The sequence below is a fragment of the Corvus kubaryi genome, unplaced genomic scaffold, assembly GCF_017639235.1.
Source record: "Corvus kubaryi isolate FWS band 111438036 unplaced genomic scaffold, C.kubaryi_AGA036_p1.0 37249, whole genome shotgun sequence".
In the NCBI taxonomy this organism is placed as follows: domain Eukaryota; kingdom Metazoa; phylum Chordata; class Aves; order Passeriformes; family Corvidae; genus Corvus; species Corvus kubaryi.
This window is the reverse complement of record NW_024581072.1, coordinates 6325664-6335955: the sequence shown is the minus strand read 5'-3', so window position 1 is coordinate 6335955 and position 10292 is coordinate 6325664. Positions and strand designations below refer to the sequence as shown.

Sequence of the window (10292 nt, the reverse complement as noted above, 5' to 3'; positions counted from 1 at the left end):
ATTACTACATGGTATTAATTTAGGGTCATCAATTGCGTAGTCTATTCTGATCCTTTAGTTAGGCCAGGAGATAATAATGGCTATAAATTTGCATAAAACAGAGCAGCTAAATATTAAAACTGCTAAAATAAATTTCTTTAATAGTAATCATATTACATTGTCATTGCTCATATACTCTATATAAACCTAGTTTTAATTCCAATATTTCTTCAAGCCTTCTGTACATTTTTCCTTCTTTTTCCCCCTCTGGCCTAATGCAAAGCTAAACAAGGTTCTTACAAACGCTTCACTTTGCAGATTATCTGTCACATGCTGATCCATTTTCCAAACTACGTGATTAAAAAAAATACAGCTCACCATACATAACAGATTATTTACATGTATTTTTTCTTATGGAGTGTTGCAGCTCATCATTTTATAACTTTAAAATAAAATTTTCCTGGGATGATGATAAATTCAAACCATGCTAGACAGGCAGCCTGTGGCTAGGTATTTCAGCATTTGCTATGACACAAGGTTAAAGAAAGTTTTTTACAATCTCAAAATTTCATTGTGGTGAGTTTTTTAACCTCAAGTTATTACAGCACTGGAAGATTAATTACTTAGACACAGAGATAAAAAAAAACTTCTGTTTTCCTTTTTTTTTTACTTTGCATAGTTGTTGCTATTGTATCTACACTACTGCATTACTCATTTCTGTCACCATTTTCTCCTCAATTAGACCCCAACAGTCAATGGCTCTTCTCCCTATTAAATTTGTTTTATCTTTTTGTGGTCTTGCAACCTTTAACCCTTACATTGTTTTCCATCTAGACCAAACTGCCCTGGAAAGAAAATGAACTCTTCTTTAAGTGAAATTACAGAGGTTGTCTCACACAGCCATTCCAGCGTACTCCTGCATGTGAGCAGAGCAGGTGAGAACCACACAAAACAAAACCAAAATATCAGGTTTTTTTAGTTCTGTCAGCCAAGAAACATTCTCCAAGTATTTAAAATAACACTTCCAGACATCCTAAAATCTGCTACCTTTTCTACATGCATATGGTTTTGAGCCACTTGCACTGTAACTCTTCCCTCAGATTTGGAATGCTGTTTTCTCCCATGCAACTCTGCAAGTAATCAGCATAAAGTTGCACACTTAGATTCATTTTAGAATTCTATAGGCTCCTAGGGATTTTGCACCTGGCTCATGCAGTAAGCACACATTCTTTAAGACATTAAAAAGTTCTGGCCACAAGAATATTTGAATTTAAACAATACATTGGTATTTGAGTCCTTAGACAAATATTCTTTCACTAAGTACTGTGAAAAAAGAAGACAATTTAATAATGGATCCTATTTCTAGTATTTTTTTATACCTCCAACCCAGCTCTACAATATGAATGGTAGAGTAGCAAAAGGGGACACTAAGAGATATGATGAAAAAAAATTTTTGCCTTAGTCAAGTATAATCATGAGAAAATGGGCTAACAGTAGTATGAAAAAATGTGACCCTGCTATCCACACACAGAGGTTGAAACTGCATTCTCCCACTCCAAAAAAGTCTCAATAAAATCTTCAAATGTGATTGTTTCATCCCGTCTGCAAAATAGAAAATCTAGTCTTGTAGAAAGATATGAAAGTATTTTATTTTTGTAATATGTTGTTAAGTTTCCTGTAAGATTGCAATTTAGTATTCAATTTCTCCTCTTGCCTCCCCACTGCTAAGCTGGTTAATTGGTCACCCTTTTCCCCCTGTTTTGGACATCTTAGGAATTACCTTTACAAGCAGTGTTTACAAGATTTTACTTATAAGAACAATGTCATAGTAAAACCTGAGCCTTTGCTTTGAAAGCAATAGCAGCATAGTCAATACCAAAAAATAAATACAAAGAGGAGTGGCTTCACTTGCAAACTCTTTTTTAACTAGTCCATCATTATAAGCATTTCCATGAATTTAATAACAGTACTAATATTCTGAACCTAATGTAATAAATGAAGGGTGATCATATTACCCAGTTTTAAAAATTGCCTTACATAATGTAATCAGTTACTTGCTCTAATTGAATTCCACTTTACATCATTTAATAAATGAATGCTGATCATTTGACATAATTGAATAAGTAGTTCAGCTCATTCTCTGTACTTCTTAGGTCAAAAATTATTTGTGTCATCTTCCAGGATGGTATTGTGATATTTTAGAGTTAGGCTCCATTTCTTCTCTCAGCTTCTTTATTACCCTGTGTAATTCCACCTTACAAGTAGGAAGGAGCCTACCCTAGCCCAGCAGGCCAAATTTTTCAAGAAAATACATAGTGTAACTCTACAACAGACTACAAAAGCCATAATTTCGATTAAAGAGGAATTTTAACTGATTTAACAATATCCAAGTGAGGTAGGCAGGGACTGAGTCTTCAAACACCTTCTAGCAATGCCCAGATTTTCTCCTTTGTGTTTGTGAGACAGAATTTAATTTTAAGCTGAAAATACAAGAGATTTGATGAAGAAAATCTCATAATTCAGAAGCTGAATTATGTGCAACTCAGATTTAAATCAAGCCATCATTCACAGTAAAGGAAAAAATGTGAAAAAATACAGAATTATTGGGAAAAAAAGACAGAAAGAAGGAAAGACAAAGTTGAGAAAAAGCTGCAACAATGCATTTTACATTTCAGCAATAATTCTACCTTTCTGACTCTTGCCTTCTACAAAAGATATCACAGTATAATCACCAGTTCACACATGGAATATATGGGTACACACACACACACATATATATAAACTCTATAAAAGAGTAACCACAGAATGCATTTCCAGCTTTGCACTGGACATCAGTTTCTCCCCCTTCAAATCCAAAGCAACACAATTTTCAGAAATGTTAACTGTAAGTCTGCTGCTGCTTTCCTAAAAAGCTGTTAATTTTTTTAGATTATGAAAAACAGCTGGTAATCCTTTCAGAATTAAGAACACAAAATGCATAGAATGCAATAGCACCCAAGGATTTATGTATCTTATAATACAGAAATAAAGTGCACTTGCTTAAAACAGTGATGGCTTAGGTTTTAACTTTTATATTTTTCAAATCCTGTGCTGCACAGTGTGTAACTCTGAAGTTTCATGTAGCCTGTTAACTGCTGTTCTCTCATGCTGGTTAGACATAACAAACCTCTCCAAGCCTGCTCTCCAAGGACACCTGGACTGTCCTAGGCCTAAGATATGTAAACTAACATCTTAGGAAGGGGGAGTAAACTTGGGGTAGTCACATCATGAACTGGGGTTGTAACTGGAGAACTGATCCTGATATGCAAATGGACCGAATTTATAAAAGTGGGAAGAACTCATGACTTGGGGTCCATCTTGGGTGTAGCCCCTTGACTCCTCCAAGGGGTGTACCTTGAAGGCCCTTCAAATACATACATACCTTTTTTCCCTTATTCTTGTGTAGTCTCCGTGTTTTTGGTGGCCATCTCAGGCATCAATAGCACCATTTTTATTTCAAGAGAAGTTATTCCTGTCCAGAAGTAATTATTCAGAATCCAACTGCCAAACACCTAAGGGGTAATAAATCTATTGTTTTGTCTTCTACTCTACTACCAGCCATTTGTAGCTGTAGTATGTCTGTCTCATGCATCCTCACACTTATTACCAGGTTTAAGATCTGCTCTTCTACGGGGAAGAACATGCAAGGGCAAAAATAACTACTAAAAGCTATTTCATTTTATGTCCAGTTAATTCATATCATATATATCTTGTAATTTTCTTAGTACAGTAAGAGTAGAGGGAGTCATGCATGACCTTAACTTTTAGCAGACAGGACAGCAGATGAGGACAGCCACAAAATTAACTCTTTAATCACCTTGAAATTATTACTTTCTGCTTAGTCATGAAAAATATGGGCATTCCCCTCTAAGAGGCTCTGGCTCAAAACCTGTGAAGGAAGTTGTAAGGTATAAGATTTGAGAAGAATAATAACCCCCTTAATAAAGGCAAATGGTAAAAAGGTACTGCATCCACTCCACTCTTCCACTTTCCTTTCTCCAACATACCCTTTTCTCCATGGGCCTGTTGCTGTCACTTCATTTTCACTATATCTTTTTAATGTCATAACCATAATTTGCATTACAAAGCATTTATGTGGTGCCAGGGTACCACAGAGTCCCTACTGTGGTGCTTAACTAGACAAACTTCATTCTTTGCCACACACATCCCATGTCAACCAACATGAAAGAAACATTTCCTTCTATTATATTACTCAAAGACACAACCATTTCCTTTATTTACTTTGGAACATTTACTTTTTTTTTTAAGAATTAGACATCTAATGAATTAGTTATTTTTGTTTATCTAAATCAATACCTTAACTGTTTGAGGTAGGCTTGTGGGAAAGTATTTCATTTTTGGTGGGTTATTTTGGTTGGTGTTTTTGTTTGGTTTGGGGGGGTTTCCTACTGAAGAAGCTCTGCAGTATATTTCATGTTTGATCTTTACATGGCTAATAATTAGCATGAAAGAACTTACCTAATGTCCTCTGGTTTTTCTTTTTTCTGCTCATGAAAATCAGTATCTGGTGATTTAGGGTCTGAAATTTGCAGTAAGTTACCTGAAATTTAGCAGTAAACTTAGAGCAATCATGATTGAGCTATTACTTCATGTGATAAGGGAGTTGCCAGATCCAGCAGTTTTTGTGACCCAGATCTTTTCCTTGTTTCCAGTCCATTAAAACCTGATGTGGTGCAGTTGTAGGCCCTGGAGATCCCCTACATACACTTACCAAAGGACCAAGCTGCTAGAGTTCCCATTCCCAGGTCAGCAGAGAGGCTTAAGGGACTTCCCAAGCAGACACATGTATACGAGCAGATACACTGCACAGCCCGATGCAGGTAGAGCACAGCTCTTGCCAGCACCTCTCTAAACACCGACAGCACTAACACAAACAAACATATGAGTACCACACATGCTAACTTAGTCCCTTTCAGCACATGCAGGCTAGAGGGAGACTGACAGAAAATGGGCAACAAGAGGAATTAGTAAGAAAAGGGTAGACATGCCTTAAGAAAAAGCAGTGTATTGCTGGTGTAATTCAAGCACGCATGTGACCCCACATTATTTTTCTGGCAGAAATAATTGACTCATTCCTTGCTCTGTCATGAAATAAATGAATGAATACAGACAGACTTTCTTCCTCTATGATTTGGGAATTGCTCCTGTGCAACTCCCAAGACTGCTTTACCTCCCGCTGCATGCCATCTTATTAGTTATTCTGTTGCTGTCAAACCTATTTAGATTGTACCCTCACACCACTTCAAAAACTGACATGTATTTTCACTGAAGAATAAGTTAGTTCTTAAACCAGAATTTGAGGAAGAAAAAGAAAAAAAAATATTAAACTTTCTCGAAAGGTCTTCTTATAGAAAAACCAAAGCATTCAACAAGTTTGAAAGCAGAAGAATCTGAACATTAATTTCTCTCCAAGATTCTACTACAGTTTAGCTTCAGTCCAAAAGTTCAGATCATGACCCCATAACAAGCTGCCCTGAGCCAGATATGCCTTTTCTTACTGCTTCCCCTGCCCTCACATACAGTAGTTTTGTGTCTGCACATGTTGAAGACCCAACCCCAGAAGCTTTTCAGATAAGAATGCTTATTGAAAAAAGAACCATGGGAGGACTGATCTAATATCATGACATTAAAGAAATAAATCCAGCAGTGATCAATTAGTTTGATTTACATGAATTTTTTTTTTTTTTTAAGTTGTATTCCAATGCAAACACAAAGTAGTACAAAACCAAGGACACATGCAGCAGGTCCAGCAAAGCAGCTAGTACCTATAGACCTGTGAGAAGGTAAACGAGTCCAGAATATTGAGGTCATGGAATGGCTGATGTCTCATGAGGATGCCGTTGCTGACACCAGCCAAGAACTCCAAGATGCTTAGCAGAGTACAACACCCAAATACGTACATCATGGCGAAACACAACTGGTCTTCCAGCTTCTTTAGACAGCCTTCTGGAGAAAGCTGCTCTACATGGTCTAAGTCTCCCTTACAGTGAGGATGCTTCTCCTTACAGCAGCTTTCAGGGACACAAGCTGGATGATACCAAGAAGAAGATGATGCCTTTAGCCAGTCTGTGTAGTTGTGGACCCCACAACACCGCAGCTTCCTCTGCATTACATCCACAGCACTGCTTCCAGGATCCTGGGAACACGTCCAATTGTGCTGGTGAACAAGGTAACCCATAGCACTTTCCAGCTGAGAAGATGTCCTAATACAGTAGGAATGTGCCAGAACTGCTGAAGACATTTCCAGGCAAAGAAGGAGCAGCAGCAAATACATGAGAGTCCCTTGCTTATTGCGGGAACACTTAACAGAAATAGAGACAGCCAGAACTCCAGTAGGCAGCAATGTAAGTGCAGTTGCAAGAGCCAACCAACCAGGGAGAGACAAGTAAGACTCCGGAAATAAGTATCTGTAGTTCCTGAACAGCAGGATCACCAAAACTCCACCAAAGGCCTGAGCTGCAGCAGTACCCCAGAAGATGAAGCCTAAGAACTTCAGCAGAGATCGAGCAAAGGACCTGAGATAGGTATCCTCATGGCACCACAAAGATAGCAGCCCCACCACAGCCCTAACCCTCCTCATTCTGCTTGCTCCAGCTACCTTTAACCCTCATCACCACCATTTAAGAGGCTTCCGCCCCACTTACCCAGGTGCAGCAGATGACACTTCCACCTAAAAACAATTTGCAAGAGAGCAGCTGTGATGAGACTCCTTTAGGACAAAGACTATGCCCTGCATCAGCTTAACCACATGCTGCTGCTGCAGCTTGTTCAGCACAGCCTGCAGAAACCAGGAAAGTATGTGCCCAGTTTGCTGTGGAGGGTCCCTTACACTGCTGTCATTGGAGACATTTGCACTTGAAGGACAGCTGGGAAAAAGCTGCACCCCTTTCATGTGTGGAAGATCAAAATGCTAAAGATCTAAAGACCTGAATAGCCAGAGTGGTAGCCAGCAGTGCTAGTCCAGATTATTTAGACTGCCCAATTCTCCAGCAGTAGCCAGTATGGCAACAAACGTGCAAGTCAGAGCCATAAACAGATGAATGGTTTAAGCAGAGCTATTCAGTAAGGAATCTCCAGATGTGATACTCACCTAGACTCATTATCCTCCTCAACACCTTTATCATTCATTCAATTCTATAAGGTCTGTAATGGTGTTTATAATATTCTGCCCTTTTTCACTCAGCAAGATTTCTCTGTAGATAGCTTCAATTACTCAAGACACCTGGATGAGAAATCCCTGCCATTTCACACTTGTACCCCTCAGCTTGCATTACCAGTGATTTGGCTGACTGCTGTAATGACTGAATACAAGCAGCAGTAAGTGATATATTAACTTTTCCTTGTGTGTAAAGAAACTGAATTACACACCAGCTAAATCATTTCACAACAATAACAAAGGGAATTGATGCCACTTATCAGCATTATCAGAAGAAAATTATTGCTCAAACTTGTGGTACACATGAGCCATGCAGGATGGGAAACCTGCATAAATCTTGCCACAGGTGCCAGGAAGGCAGATCCCAAGTCCAGCAGTGATTCCCTAATCATCCTGATGAATTCCCTTAACATCTCTTCCGTTTCTCGAGACATAGAGCAAGACTAATGCAACATACATACTTAAGGGAGAATACAGAGAGATGATCCTCATTTTCAGAAACATGAGCACCTGCAAACCTGGCAGAAAATCAGAATAATTTGGTACTCAGATCCCTGGAACTCTGTTAAAGTCTCAGCAAAGCTGATGATCCCACATCTGTCAGACATTTAACAAAATTTTATTGCTGGTGTATACACCGTGCATACACAGATGTTGGGCGGATTCCCAACAAAATCTCTTTCTATATGCTGTACAAACAAGTTATTAAGGCTAATTATTTTGGAATGAGATGAATGGCTTTTATTATTTTTAATCTTTTCATTAACAGTAATTAGCATGCAGTGATTAACTTGTTAAATCTTAACAAAATTATTCTTTCAAAGCTACTCCTGAATGTGTCTTCTTTCTCTGAAGTCTGTGTCTACCCTCTCTCCTGTTCAGACTGCTGCTACCCCCCAGCCCTCTTGCTGTGTTGGTTTTGCTTCCATTAACTCATTCTGTTGAATGCTTTTTTCTCTGATTTCTGTCTTCTGCATCAGAGAGACAGAGAAGGCGGGCAACAGAGTTCCCCTCACATCTGTACACACATGGAAGCTACACTGATTTGTTTCCACAGAGCAGAAAAAAATAATCAGAAAAGTGTGAGGAAACATATCAGAAACACATCAGAAAATACTGTGAGGAGGACCAACTAATTTTTAGCTTGAAAGCTTTGTGAAAAAAAGCATGTGAGCCTGACTCTTCCTTTCTGCTCTTTCCCGTGCTCATAAAGCTAAATGAGATATTAAGAAATGAGTTACAACATTACTTACTTTAAGCTTATTCTACGTCTCTGTTTGTTGCAGAACAAATGGGCCAGAGATCATACCTGACCACCAGTTCAACACGGGAATCAGAAACACCAACACTAAACATTGACTGGGAGGTAGTCCCCAGGTGAGAGCTCTGAGTGCCCTTGGAGAAAATAGAGCACATTCAGCACCATGGAAGAGGAAATTGCAGCAGCGGGGATTACTATTGGCAGAGTTATCTAAAATCCTTCATCCACTTTGTGCTATGTAATGCATAGGAACTCAGGAAAAGAAAGCTTCTGCTCAAAATGTAAGACGAAGAACAAGAAAAATAGAATTGGCCCCTGAAGTACCCAAAAGACCTAACTAGCACGCTCAATAACACTGCCTTTGTGCTAACTAATTTTACCTGTGTACATGGACAAAAGCTTGAAAAAGCAATGGGCAGAGCTATCCTTCAGGAGACTGTAATGCAACAAAGAGAATACAGGTATGACAGAATAGGAATGCTCCTCTGTTTTCCTTCCAGTGGTAAACAGCACAACATGATAAATGCTGTCCCTGTTTTCTCTGAAGTTGTTTCTGCTTATGAACTGATGAGTATTGAAATTCAAATGTGGGTGTAACAGATAATACACCATAGATAAACTATTTTCTGGAATGTTGCTGAAAGTATAATCCTTCAAGTTAATAAAATGTCAACAGCATACTTTTTTTTTGCATTCACTGCTCTGGAAAGCCGTGACTGACATTGAACTGCTCTGACGTGCCCAGAAGGCCAAAGAGGTTCATTCCATCTGGCTCCAGGAGTGGGACCAGAGAGCCATCAAGTCAATGTTTTGTTTGTGCAATGTAGGCAGATGACTAAACTCATTTTGGATGACACAGGCTGTCATACAGATTGATCAGGGAGCACAGCTGAGCTGTAAGGGGCAACAATTCAAATCAATAAGGCCAGCTAGTCTGTTCAGACTTGTGTGAACAAGACAAAGCCTAGAGGTGACCATGGCATCAGGCTACAGTGACGCAAGCCCATCTTAGAATTATAGAATCACAGAGTCACATAATGGTTTAGGTTGGAAAGAACCTTGTAGATTACCTAGTTCTAGCCCCCTGTCACAGGCAAGAAACCTTCCACTAGACCAGACTAGACAATCTTCGAAGTTTCATACAGGCCTCCTATAAAAAGAGAAAAGATCTCAAAGCCATACCTCAGGAACTGCTCTTAGTATCCCAGTGACAGAAACAAACCCCGAAGATGCCTCACTAAAACAGCTGCCATTTCCCCTGTAATGCATGTACAGATGAACCTGTAGCAAGACCTTGCAGGTGAAGTTAAAACACTCAGAAGGAGGTTTGTTTTGAGAGTGTAGAACATTTTTAAAGGCCTTGTTAGATTAAAGTACACATACAGCATAAGATATGTCTTTAAAACATTACTAAAGCAGTTTTTATCAGTTTCCTCTACTTCACTTTTACGTTAAGCTTCCCCACCGCTACACACTTTCTTGACACCTCCACTGGGTGGAAGCTGGTCTGTGACCCAGTTGAGCTGGCAAATCCAGAACTGTAAATGGGTATCATTGGTATCACTCCTCCTTTCACTGGTCTCAATCCTGTCTGCTGGTATTGGCAGCATATCTTTCCCAAGCCAAATAGAATTCACATACACTTTTTCCAGTTTCCAAGAAGAGCCCTGGCTGCATGTAAAGTGTCAACAATTAAATAGTAATATTTGGGGGGAAGGGAGAAAGAAACCAAAACCAAACTTTGATTCTTCTCAATCAGATCACTCAAGCTATAATGGGTACTCAAAACACCACACAGCAGAAGGACTGTTTCCAACTGGAAAGCTATTTCTAAAA

The 10292-nt window shown here is 39.1% G+C and overlaps 1 protein-coding gene across 1 annotated transcript; it reads right to left on the bottom strand.

The window, feature by feature from the left end:
• Positions 1-5743: 5743 nt before the first annotated feature.
• LOC121662339 (tetraspanin-3-like) lies at positions 5744-6619 on the bottom strand. Its single transcript, XM_042023385.1, has one exon. It carries the CDS (start codon positions 6617-6619, stop codon positions 5798-5800), a length of 822 nt encoding a protein of 273 aa, XP_041879319.1. The 3' UTR covers positions 5744-5797.
• Positions 6620-10292: the final 3673 nt, after the last annotated feature.

Bases quoted from the DNA above. Each gene is read 5' to 3' on its own strand.
- LOC121662339 (XM_042023385.1), bottom strand. From the start codon at position 6,619: ATGAGGAGGGTTAGGGCTGTGGTGGGGCTGCTATCTTTGTGGTGCCAT.